The sequence below is a fragment of the Pinus tabuliformis genome, chromosome 5_1, assembly GCF_031772625.1.
Source record: "Pinus tabuliformis cultivar Carrire ecotype Pingquan chromosome 5_1, CPIR1, whole genome shotgun sequence".
Classification (NCBI taxonomy): Eukaryota; Viridiplantae; Streptophyta; class Pinopsida; order Pinales; family Pinaceae; genus Pinus; species Pinus tabuliformis.
The window spans coordinates 340,280,871-340,294,925 of record NC_142305.1 but is presented as its reverse complement, the minus strand read 5'-3'; the positions used below and the strand labels follow the sequence as shown (position 1 = coordinate 340,294,925).

Genomic DNA, 14,055 nt, shown 5'->3' with positions numbered 1-14,055 from the left:
TGATAAAAAAGTAGAGCCATATGGCTCAAAAGTGGAGATGAGAATACATCATTTTTTCGGGATTTTGTTAAAGGGAGGAAATTGGTGAATACTATTTGGAGCCTACAAGATGAAAATGATGCAAATGTTTCTTCTTTCAATGGCCTAGAAAATATGGGTAAAAGGCACTTTCAAGATATTTACAAAACTACTACTGAAACATATATCACAAAAGTTACCATATTGCATAGATTTTCCCTCGAATGGTGGATGATGAGTTTATGGATATAATGGAGGAGGTGTTGGTGGAAGAGCTTAAATCAGTGATGCAAAGTTTTCAAATAGACAAAAGTCTTGGGTTGGATGGTTGGGGTGTTGAATTTTTTTTGGCACTTTTTGATATCCTGGGTTCTAATCTATTAACAGTAATTGAAGAATGCGGGAAGGAAGGTCAAATTTATTTGACTTTAAACTCCACTTTCATTGATATTATCCCAAAATCGAACCATCCTCTCTCTTTCTAAAAAATTTGGCCTATTTCCCTTTATACTTCCATCTATAAGGTCATTGCTAATTTAATTTCATCCAGACAAAATCCTATCCTTTCCCATTTCATCTCCTCGAAGCATTTTTCCTTATTTGAGGATAGAAGCTTCACATAGGGGTCTCATACTTATCTGATATTCACTATGAAGCATTAATGCCTCAACACATTAGTTGTAATTTCATCTATTAATCCATGTATACATTGTTCATTTATTTACGAGTAAAACACATGATCAGAGCCATACATAGCCACCGTCATAATATATATTCATAACCAGCATAATAACAACATAAATACCAAGGAAACAATAGCCATATAATCCACATATAAACCAATATAATACTCATGAAATAACAAGGATAAATAACCTCATATTAATGAATGCAACGACCAACCAGGTTTGGGACTGCCACGAACCACTCGACCATAGATTGGCTGAACAAAATATTTATTTCAGCTAGTCACCACCATGCCATATTCTAAGCATGAATGTGGGACTTAAAACCAAACTCAACCAAGGCTTCCCGAGGCTACACCACCTAACCCTCATCAATAGAACTAGGATTTACCACAATCCATCCTGGATCACTAGGCCATAAAACAATTCTGGAAGCCACTAGATTTCTCCACCTACATCGTGAGGAATACATTGTCTCCTAGTCTCTAGGCTTTACCGCAATCCACACCAGATCACATGCCCTAACTGAGACTCAACCCTCTAAAATTTACCATATATATCGTCATTCACCAGTAAGGATTCTAGGCCTAATCAAGGGAAACCACCTATAATATTTACCATATATCCCACCATTAACTAGTTGAGGATTCCTAGGCCCAGCGAAGCACACAATACCTGCCTTTACCACAACCCACAATCCAGTTCAGGGGTCACTAGGCCAGCAGATTTATTGTAATCCATAGTCCAATTTAGGGATCACTAGGCCATGTGTTATTTCTTTTGAAGTGTTGGAAATAGCAACAAGAAATGTTAAAAATAGAAATTCTATAAATAGCATCTCAGGTACTAGTGTTGGATATAGCAACAAGGAATGATAAAATATAAATGCTAAAAATAGCTTTGCTATAAATAACATGTCAGGATAGATTCCAATTTTAGTTAGTCCCTGAACTAAGATTGAGAAGTAAAATTCGAATTTGATCTTAGCAACTGTTTTAAAAATAATTAATTAATTCATCTTAAGTTAATTAGTTGTAGGAAATCAAACATGAAGTCTATGTGAAGACATGCAATGGTTTCTCCATTGATTGAGGAAGTTATCCCTTGATTAAAGGAGATCAGGATGAGTTGTACTTTGAGTTGTAATTAGTTAGCTCAGTTATCTGAGTTAAGTCCAGTTAGATTAGTTCCAACAGTTTGTGGAACTGATTGTGAGTTCAGTTAGTTAATGCATGCGTGCATGTAACTGCTGCACTTCAGATAAGTCAATATTATCTCATAAATAACTCATGCATGTCAGTTCAGTCAGAGACCCAGTTGATATTAGAGGAAGGGACAATGTACTATCAGTTGGAGGAATTTTCCTATATAGGAAACTCATCCATGTAGAAGGAATTATCTCCTTTAAGATTGTGCAGTTACTTCTAAGTTTAGTGAGCAGTGTGAGAGGTGAATTAACACAGGTGGCAGCATTGGACACCAGGAGAAACTGCGCAAGGAAATAGGAGGCTTGGAGGGTAGTGGAGAAGGTTTGTGATAAGCCTTTGACTTTCTATGAGAAACAAAGGGATTTTACTGAGAGATGGATAGCTTGTGAGCTAAAGCTTTGTGTAATCCAAACATATTTCCACTTGTATGATAATATAGAGATCAGGGTTTTTAGCTGAGGCTTTCCCCAGAGTATTATTTTGTGTTTCATGTGTGATTGATTTCTCAATTCTCTGTTACATGTGTTCTATTTGATCTTTCTCATAATCGATTAAGCTTCCACAAGTTTGTTTGTAGAAGTAGAACAAGTATTTTGCCTTCATATATTGCATTATCAGGTGATCTATAGTGGGAATTTCTACATGGTATCAGAGCAAAGGTGATCAAAGTGAAGAACAACATACAAATAAGGGAGAAGTTCGAAGTTTGAAGTTGTTGAATATAGAATTCGAATTCTTATCACATCTCAAATTTTGCCAATGGTTGGTTTAAGACTCGAGTATGCCCTTGATGGCAGCTCGAATTATATAGCCTGGAAGGATCACATGGAAGAAGTATTAGAGGACAATGGTTTGAAGGACTTCATTGATCAAGAAGTCCCCAAGCTAGTAGCAGCTAATGCTACAGAATTGGTGGAAATGAAGAAATGTGTGGTAAGAGCGAGGAGAATCCTTCTAGAGGGAGTTCGAGACCACATAGTCTCAAGTCTCCATGGGAAGGAGACACCATTTCCAATGTGGAAAACATTGAAAGATCTATATCAGAAAACAACGATTAGAGGAAGCTGTCGTTGAAAGACAAGCTTCGGAAAATTAAGTATGAAAAGGGCGACACGATCTCTACATATCTGAACAAGCTCACCACCTACAAGGATGAGCTTGGAAGTGTAGGGATCATGAAAGCTGATGATGACATGGTGAGTGTTGCTCTCCTCGATCTTCCTAAGAGCTGGCATAGCTACCAAGACTCGGTAAATGGAAGAGAGAAACTGCCAGATTGGGAACAACTTTGGTTGGATTTGATGTAGGAGGAGATAAGGAGAAGCACAAGAGATGGTTCTTCATCCAAGGAGGATGAAGAAAACTGCACCTTAGCGAGTAAGGCAAAGAAAGGGAAGGAGAAGGATTCTCATCCCAAATCGAGTTCTTCCTGTGGTGGGAAGAAGTTTGACAAATCGCAAATGTGATGCTTCCATTGTCATTAGGTGGGTCATTTTGCTACAAATTGTCCACTGAAGAAATCCAAGAAGGGATCCAAGGAAGGATCAGATGGTGAGGCACTGGCCTCACAGTTCGAGTTGGATTTCACCCTCATTGCATGCATGGTTTCATCCATGGTGGGATGTGGTTGGCTTCTTGATATTGGAGCTTCATTCCACATGATCGGCGATAAGAGTTTGTTCAATACCTTGGAAGAGAAATATCTCCAGATACTCATAGAGATGCGTAATGATGAAAATTATAGTGTCTCAGGAGTAGGCACAGTTGTTTTTCAAAGGGAGCATGGAGCTCGCATTACCTTGACAGATGTGAAGTATGTGCCAGGACTGAGTAAAAACTTGGTATCGATCACAATTCTAGAAGACAAAGGCTATGATGTAGTCTTCAGTAAGGGAAAGGTTTTCCTTATACACGTCACCACGAGACAGGTGAAGCAGATCGGTTCACGAGTCAAGAACCTCTATGCTCTTGAGGTTCAAGATACATGCAAAGCCTTAAGGAGCAAGGCAATTGTTGGAGACTTGGTGGTTGAGAGGGAGAGTACATTACCTCTCAACATGTAGTGCCAGAAGAAGTCTCAGACAATTGTGGAGGAGCCACAATTGGTGAAGCAGCTTCAGGAGGTTATAGAGCAACCATAACTAGAGAAGCAGAGAGGAGACCAAGTGGAGACATCACTCATGCAGAGACCTCTAGTATGCGGAAATTTTGAGCCAAGTGGGTAGAGGGATCACATGCATCCATACCTACAGGTCAGAGGTGGGGCGATGTGGAGTGACAGTCCTAAGAAGGCTAGAATAGGGGTAGGATCATTGAGGTATGCAACCTCTTTGATTAGACCTTGCTACGGGAGCCCTGACGAGGAGTAGCAGGAGTGGCTGAGTGGGTAGAGATATATGCGGATGGAGCAACAGAGGGAGCTTCAACACTAGAGGGTGTTTCTAGCCCATCAGGGAGGTCAGTTGGGAGATCAATTACTTACTTCTTAGTAACTGAGTTGCAGTGCAACATTGGGTAGCACGATGCAACATGATGAGAGGAGGTGTAGTGTAGATGCAGTGCTGGGAGATAGAACCAACAACAGCACGAATGCAGCAGTCAGATACTGAAGAGCATAGAGGTGAAAATTTTTTTTAGTCGATAAAGGCAATAGCAGTCAGAGACTTTGATGACAGAGGCATCATTCTGATTCAGGTTGTATATTTTTTTTGTGTCTAGAGTTGCTAGAGCAACAACACTTAGGAGAAGTTTTGCATGTGGAACATTCCAAAGGTTCAGGATTGGGTTCGAGTTGAATGCCTTTCTTGTTGAGAGGGAGTGTTGGAAATAGCAACAAGAAATGCTAAAAACAGAAATGCTATAAATAACATCTCAGGTACTAGTGTTGGGTATAGCAACAAGGAATGATAAAATAGAAATGATAAAAAATAGCTTTGCTATAAATAGCATTTCGGGATAGATTCCAATTTTAGTTAGTCCCCGAACTAAAATTGAGAAGTAAAATTCGAATTTGATCTTAGCAGATGTTTGAAAAATAATTAATTAATTCATCTTGAGTTAATTAGTTGTAGGAAATCAAACATGAAGTCTATGTGAAGACATGCAACAGTTTCTCCATTGATTGAGGAAGTTATCCCTTGATTAAAGGAGATCAGGATGAGTTGTACTTTGAGTTTTAATTAGTTAGCTCAATTATCTGAGTTAAGTCCAGTTAGATTAGTTCCAACAGTTTGTGGAACTGATTGTGAGTTCAGTTAGTTAATGCATGCATGCATGTAACTGCTGCACTTCAGATAACTGAATATTCTCTCATAAATAACTCATGCATGTCAGTTCAGTTAGAGACCTAGTTGAGATCAGTGGAAGGGACAATGTACTATCAATTGGAGGAATTTTCCTATATAGGAAACTCATCCATGCAGAAGGAATTATCTCCTTCAGGATTGCGCAGTTACTTTTGAGTTTAGTGAGAAGTGTGAGAGGTGAATTCACATAGATGGCAGCATTGGACCCCAGGAGAACTATGCAAGAAAATAGGAGGCTTGGAGGGTAGAGGAGAAGGTTTGTGAGAAGCCTTTGACTGTCTATGAGCAACAGAGGGATTGTATTGAGAGCTAGATAGCTTGTGAGCTAAAGCTTTGTGTAATTCAGACATATTTCCACTTGTATGATAATACAGATATTAGGTTTTTTAGCTTAGGCTTTCCCTAGAGTATTTTTATGTGTTTCATGTGTGATTGATTTCTCATTCTCTGTTATATGTTTTTTTTTATCTTGCTCATAATCGATTAAGCTTCTGCAAGTTTGTTTGTAGAAGTAGATCAAGTATTTTTCTTTAGTATATTGCATTATCAGGTGATCTACAGTGGGAATTTCTACATGAAGATCCACCTCACTTAGCTTTGAGTCCATCCAACAATCCAGCTCAACCAAAACATTAGAACACCATCACACCATGGCTATCCGGGAATGGCAAGGCTAGGCTGAAAACACCGTCACACCTGGAAAAACCCATGCCATGACAGTAAAAAACCACATGCAATACCATGCATGCCAAATCTAACAAGGAAATCAAACATGCAAATCAATACCTGCAAAGAATCCTGTTGTAGCTACTTGATCCTTCTTTTCTTTGCTTGCTCCTTCCTTCCCCTTTCCTTGTTTTCGTTTCTTACTCTAATGCCAAAGTGTTCCAAGAAAACTTTATCTGTTCAAGAGTGAGTGAGAGAGAGAGAATAATGAGAGAGATCCAAAACTAAACTGACAAAAGGTTACACTGACCAAGCTTACCCACTAATCCTCAAAATCCTTTTTATTAGTGAAGCCTCTATTTTCTTCATTTTCCATTATTTTCCTTCATTTTCCTCCTCAAATGCAGCCATTGACCTTTGACCTTAATTTTCTCCTAATTTCCATTATTTTCATAAATAAATGTGCCAAAAATGTCATTTTTCCTTTCCAAAGCCTTTTCCATTGCCTTTGCCAATTTCCTTAGACATAATAAACTAAATGAACACCCACTAGGATGGTTTTTCGAACATTTAGCTTGGAATACGTGTCCTATGACCTTGTTCTTATTTGTTCCTTTATTAACTTTTACATGGAATTTTGACCAGGGTTCTTACAGTTGCATATGTATTCAGATTATAATTATGTAGAAAATATCGAACAATTAGAAGAACCATTAACACATCATGATAATACAAGATATAACCTCAGAAACCCTTTCAAGAGAAAGCACGTCTGGAAATTGAGGCTTCCCTGCTCTCTCTTTCCTTGAATAGAAATGGATGGAAGTTCAAAGGAGTGGGACATTTGGCCCATGCATTATTATAGTATTGAAACCCTCTATGTTTGCACTCTCTATATCCACTTTTAACAGCTCTGCTCATTTATGGAAGAAAATGCACCAGAATAAAATGACACCCCTTTTCCTCCTAGTGGCCTAGTTACAACATAATTGCATAATTTACAAGTGGTTAAGTTTAAATTCTTGAACTCTTAATTAGAGTTTCAATATTGAGTCTTCTAAAGTCTTCTTCATCATGACCCCATAATGAGCCCCTTTTCCATGAATGATGGGGTACTCTCGAACTATGATGGTCAATTTTGATAGGTTAACTTCTTGAAGGCATAACTTTCACATATGATCTCTAATTGATATGATCTCTAATTGATGTGATTCTTACACTATTGGAAAGGTTGGAATATAGGTCCATAATAAGGTTGAGACTAGAAAAGGTGATCATTTAAAGCTTCCAAATAACTCCTAAAATTTTCAACCTAAACTTTTACAAAACTGAAACCACCAATTAATATGATCCTGTGACCTAATTCCTCTAAAAAAACATCAAAATAAATAAAATTATTTAAATCAATATTTATACTATTTTCCTTAACTTATTCAATAAAAATGATCATATTCATAAAATTTGAAAAAAAATCATACATCAAAATCTATAATTTTTCTTATTAAAACAGCTACACATTACACCTCTACATGCCTTTAATAAGACTCACTATTTGAAATTTATAAAAATTAATTCATGCAACAGTAATGAAATTTAAAAACTTAAAACTTTTATATCTATATATATATAAAATAATAATAATAATAAACAAATACCAATAAAATTTTAAAAATAGTCAAAAACTTAAAACTTTTATATCTATATATATATAAAATAATAATAATAATAAACAAATACCAATAAAATTTTAAAAATAGTCAATATAAATGACGAATACATAAAGGATAAAAAATATAAAACCAACCCATATGATAAAGAATATATAAAACAAAAATATATAAATACCCATGAAATTCTAACGACGGCCTTTCCTCACCCAGGAAAAAACACACGGTAAAGAAAAGTATTGGCTTAAATGACGCCAACCATTGCGCACCCAAGAGAGTCGGTCATAACATGGTGGAATCTGGAAGAATTAAGAGAAGCATAGGCTTCAATGTCGCCCACCATCGGCACCGTTTCCAAGACTGTCGGTTCTAATATGGTGGAATCTGGAAGAATAAGGAGGCGTGTCCTAGGGTAAAACTCGTGCATTCTAGAAACCCAGGTGGGGATACGAATTACGATTAATCTACGGATTGAATTGGGTTGTTTTCTTTCCTGATCCAACGCCATCTTAGATTAGCGCGGGATTAATAAATTTTAAATTAAAGGAAAGCTTTTCATTATATTTGTTTTTGACTTCTAGTGATAAATCAATTATATTTGTTATATTTTTTTAATTAATGAAATAGAATGCAGAGGTTGTATTTATTTTTTATTTGTTGGTTGGTTAATGTGTTAGTAATCAATGAGATCTTATCTGATTTTTAAAAATATCAAAATAATCTTAAATGTATTATATTTAAATTTTATCAATTTTAAATATAGTTGGATGTGAGATATTTTTTCTTAATTATAATAGTTTTAAATTTAGATTATTATATTAAACAAAGTATGAGGAGATGTGTAAGTATGTTGTTTTTAAAATAAAATAATACTAAAATATAAGTCTAAAACAAAAATGAAAATAACTATATAAATTAGAAAAACTATAATATAATTCAACAGAAAAAATATAAAATATTACTCAAAAATCTTTTACTATTCTTTTTAATTAAATATTTGTAAAATATATTTTTAAAAACAAAATCCATACTTTATAAACGTACAAAATTTTTAAAATCATAAATATTTCCATGTCAAAAATGTAATATTTGAAAACATTAATTTGATATAATTTTAATATCAATTTTATTATTATTAGATATAAAAAAGATTATTAAATCTATTATTTAAAAAACCATTTTAACTGCAAGAAATCAAGATTTGACCTCAATTTCTTCGCCGGATTCCGTCACCGGAATCTTCAAAAAATCGCATTATAGACAACTCCTTATTATTATATGTATATATAGATCAATTTAATCTTTTCCAAAATAAATTCATAATTAAATAAATATAAACTAATATAAAATTAAACTAAAAACAAATCATATTTTAAAAAATAAATAAACGAAAAATTAATAATCTCTTAACACATCAATTAATAAACCAAAAAAAGAGTAATTTCTTAACGCATATCAAATAAAAAAAAGAACTTGCAGATAAAAATAAACACATCACACTTCTCACGCTCACATAATTAAAAATAAAAACTCCTTAATAAAATAAAATGAAAGCACACAAATAGAATGAGAAAACAAACCAACTTAAATTGGTGTATCCATTAAATCTCAAAACATATGCGAGTAACTTACAACGAGCCTAACCTCCATACCTACTTAGTCATGACTCATGATCCATGTATATAAACTTTAATACCTACTTCCTCATGACCTTTATATATATAATTTATAGACGTAATTACCAAAGTCAAGCAAACATACGATTAAGCACCTGCCTTTCCGTATTAATGTACTTGTAAGTAGCAAAAGTATAAAAGTGTAGGCTGAATAGTCGCCCACAGTATGGGTTATAATAGGCTTGAATAGTACGATCCCATGTGCAGATGGTCCCCGTCACGGGAAATCGACGCCCTCATCAGCGAAAAATTCAACTGATACCATGTGCGCACATGGCCCTATCACAGGAAATGAACTCGACCGCCGTTTCTTTGAATTAGCGGTGCATGTGCAGTCAATGACTCCATACCAGATTATGTCTAAACATTCTCCGGACGTCGCGGTGGTTACCGCAGTTCGCGGAAGAAAACTGGATAGCTGATCCACCTCCCTTTTCTATATATATGGAGATCTCTCAGCGTGCACTGATCAGATATCCGATTCGACTTAACTCTTAGGTGATATACCAATTGAGGGTAAGTTTACTTATACTTAAGGCGACCGTTTATTTCCTTGTAAAATGGCACCTGTAAAACTAGCGACAATGTTCGGTTTCTTCTGGTTAGCCGCTGTAGTTTACGCACAAGATAGCAGCTGGCAATCTGCACATGCTACGTTTTACGGTGGCAGCGATGCGTCGGGCACAATGGGTAAGTTCAGACTTCGATAAAACTCCAGTCCTGTGGGTTTCAGATTTACATTAATGATTTTAATACTAAATGTTAGCTAAACAATCGATCGTGAAATTAATTTGACAGGCGGTGCGTGCGGATACGGTAATTTGTATAGCCAAGGCTATGGAACGAACACTGCAGCTCTGAGCACGGCACTTTTTAACAATGGCGCTACTTGCGGAGCCTGCTACCAAATGAAATGCAACGATCAGTCCGACCCACGGTGGTGTCTTCCGGGCACCGTTACTGTTACTGCTACTAACCTATGCCCCCCTAACTATGCTCTTCCCAACGACAATGGAGGATGGTGCAATCCACCTCTCCAACATTTCGACATGGCTCAACCTGCTTTTGAGCAGCTCGCCATATACAGAAGTGGCATTGTTCCGATCATATTCAGAAGGTAATTAATTATTACTCTAATTAACGTGCCAACACTATCTTAGTCTTCTTCAATCTGAATTTTTTTTCGCAACTTGACTTTAATTGGGATAAAATTCTAATCAGCTAGGTTAATATTTATGTGTGCAGAGTACCATGCGTAAGGAAAGGAGGAGTTCGATTCACGATTAATGGGAACTCCTACTTCAATTTGGTGCTCATTACCAACGTAGGAGGTGCAGGCGATGTGGAGGCGGTTTCCATCAAAGGTTCCAACACTGGTTGGCAACCAATGTCCCGTAACTGGGGACAGAACTGGCAGAGCAACTCCTATTTGAATGGGCAGAGTCTCTCCTTCCAGGTCAGCACTAGCGATGGGAGAACCATCACTTCCTATAACGCCGCTCCTGCAAATTGGCAATTCGGCCAGACATTTGAAGGACTACAATTTTAAACCATTTTCATCTGTATCAACAATAACTTGTCCAAGAGTCAGGCAAAAGCAAGGAAGCCGAGGTGATGCGAGAATATCACCCGCTTTTATGTGGTTATTACTCCGAGAGTGCATTAGGAAGCTTTCCTAGTGTTGAAATAGGGTTACGCAGATTGCTGCCCTTCTGATGGTTGCCATTCTATAAAGCTAACATATACTTCGCGTATATTGCTGCGCGTAATTTGGACAATATTTTGTATCAGTGGCATATTTCTCGTAAATTGAGTAAATTGCTGGAGATTTTCATGACATTACACGTGCGTTGTTTATATGCATGCAGTGATTTACTTAATTAACTTCTGCGTAATTAACGTCATTTCTGTGTAGTTAATTGAAATAAGAGTTATAGGTAATTGCATATTTTGGGAACGATCCAAGCATGCCCCGTTCATCAATGTTTCGAGTAAAGCAGTATACGTTTGGACAATTTTTTAAGTTTAAATGAAGCTATGACTATTAATTTCACAGGTTAGTTAAGCCGTCTTCCGGAGGGACTTTCAAAGCCCTCAGGAGTCTGCGTTCATCTCCATTCCCGGGATTGCAATTCCATATTTCCTGGCGGGTACTGTGAATATCATTAAATATTTATTGTCTTGTTGGCGTGTATATGTGAGATTTTTTGAAAAGTTTTTTAGTTTTTAATTGAATTGGTGTAGAATTTTTTAAGTATTTATTAAAATTATAAATTGTTTGATAATTAAAAAACCAGCATATTTTTATATTTAGAAAATATAAAAGGACATATAACAGAACATAAGGCAAAAGGGAGAGCTATGACAAAACTCCCGACAGTTTTGCAGAGGATGACCATTGGCCAGAAGCCAAAATGTCCTAAGATTTGATCCTGAAAGCCCCTAACAGATCCAACTAAATAACATATGTCCAAAGATAACGAAGAATGCAGCAAATTACAGAACTTTGGAAAAAGGAGACAGCCTCCTAAAAGGAGAAGGAAACAAAGGGATCAAAACACCAACAGCCAAAGAGCAATGGAAAAACACAAAGACTGATGCCTTCGTAGCAGAACACCATCATGGAGTCATGGAACTGAAGAGTCAGCCTTATGGGAATACGAATCATAGAAAGCCAGAATCTTCTGAATAATAACCTGAATGGGCTTTTTGGAATGTTGAAAGATAAGAGCATTCTGCCATAACCACAAGAACCAGCAGGAAATAATGAACAGCGATCTCCCCAGAGAGGACTGTCTACTCCACCAAAGAAAAGCTAAGAAAAAGACATGAGAGGGAAACCAAAACGTAAAGACAATTCATACCAGATTTGGAGTGATGAGGAGCATTGAAAGAACAGGTGTAAATTTGATTCCGCATCGTTGAAGCACATGGAACATCTGCTCGGTCCCTGCCAATTTTTCCTCTGTAGAACTTCCCAAGTGAGGTTCTTATTCCAAAATAGCAGCCAGGAGAAAATGATCATTTTAAGGGGCCAAAGGGCCTAGAAACACGAGGGAAAGAGCTAAAAGGAGCTTCTTGCTGAAGATGAAATCAGATTATTTATTGTTTTGTTGTTGTGTATATATGAAATTTTTTGAAAAGTTTTTTAGTTTCTAATTTAATTGGTGTAAAATTTTTTAAGTATTTATTAAAATTAAGAATTATTTGATAAGTCAATTTTGTAAAATCAAAATATTTAGAAATTTTTCATAATATTGATTCCATATATTTAATAAAAAAACTAATTTAAATATATTAGTGAATTTTTTACAAATTTGAAAAAACTCGAATCGAATTATTTCCCTGTTATATCGTATTCAAATCCGAATTCGATTTCGAAATTAGTAACTATGATTAAAAGCAATGAACAATGAATATGCGTTAGACTGGTCACTTCACTGATGTTCACACGTTCCTTCGGTCCGAAGACATAAAAGGCTAAATGACAAAGTAATATGGCACCGATCAGCTCCATGAGCGTAACAGATGAACCTTTTTCTAACGACGAACTAACAATGCAGTGCCTGCTGTATATTCTTATTTTCCCAACAACGACCTAACGATCGAATGCTTGCATTCATTCCACTTTTACAAGTGGAATGAAATCCTATCCTAGATCATGACTTTCAGCCACAAAATCATTAAAAACACAGAAGAACTTTTCCGAATCCAGACTTTTATCAAAATCATTAAACACACGTGAGATGCTTTCCCTAATTCCATATTAAAAATTCCTCAATCCCATCGATATAATGCTCAAACTGTAATCTTTGATGGATAAATAAATTCTTGGTCAATTTATTGGTCAAACTGAAATTTTGATATTCTAAGTGGATGCATAAGCCGACATTTTTGAATTGAAAGTACAATTTGAAATCATGACAATTTCAATCGAATATAAACCAAAATTCCACGGTATGTCAGACAAGAAACGAGACAATTATAGGGCTATTAGCCTCACTGATATTTAAGGGCGCCGTACGTAAGAGATCACGATTTACATGTACTTTCATTAGCAAGTCGCAAATTAGGTTAGGGAAAATAGAAATTTAGGTAAGATTATGATAAAATCTGGTAGAATTTTTGGAAAAATTAAGTTAGCAAATTAGCTTAGGGAAAATAGAAATTTAGGTAAGATTATGATAAAATCTGGTAGAATTTTTGGAAAAATTAAGTTAAAGTTATCAAATTTTAAGATTTCGAGTACCATAGAGGATTTTAATAGTGCTGAATCTATTTCCATCATCTAAAATTCATTCAAATGCTCCAACATTCTAATTTTTTAAAATTTACTTTATAAAATTCCAAAAAATATATATATAATTCAAGCAAATTTATGACATCACTAGACAACGCCCTTTGATCATCAAATTCCTCAATATTTATCTACCAAGTTCAAAGTTTTGATTGTTTTCCGACAAAACCACGAAATGCAAACACTCGCTTAAAATCAATGATTTATGACTATGATGTTTTGAGGGGTTTGATTGAGGTTGTAATATTAGGTAATCTGAACAAAATATGTGGGGAAAGGAAAGAATGACATTCAGCTCCAGAGTTAGGTGGTCAAAGTTAGTCATGGTAGTTTTCAATGGTTGTTTGGGATCTCGAAGATCATATTCACAATTATTATGAGGGATATCTATTTTTCATTAATATTTTTTATACCTGTTTATATTTTTTTCATTAAATTTGAGCTCCATTTTTTATATTTTCCAATATAAAAACCCTTTACCCACTAATATATTTTCAATATATTATGTCATTTTTTCCTCAATATATACTCC

General features: G+C 35.6%; 1 protein-coding gene across 1 annotated transcript; it reads left to right on the top strand.

Moving 5' to 3' along the window:
* The first annotated feature begins 9,712 nt into the window (after positions 1-9,712).
* LOC149164827 (expansin-A2-like) lies at positions 9,713-11,070 on the top strand. Its single transcript, XM_089430997.1, has 3 exons — positions 9,713-9,916; positions 10,025-10,343; positions 10,472-11,070. Exons 1-3 carry the CDS (start codon positions 9,787-9,789, stop codon positions 10,773-10,775), a joined length of 753 nt encoding a protein of 250 aa, XP_089287123.1. The 5' UTR covers positions 9,713-9,786; the 3' UTR covers positions 10,776-11,070.
* The last annotated feature ends 2,985 nt before the right edge of the window (positions 11,071-14,055 follow it).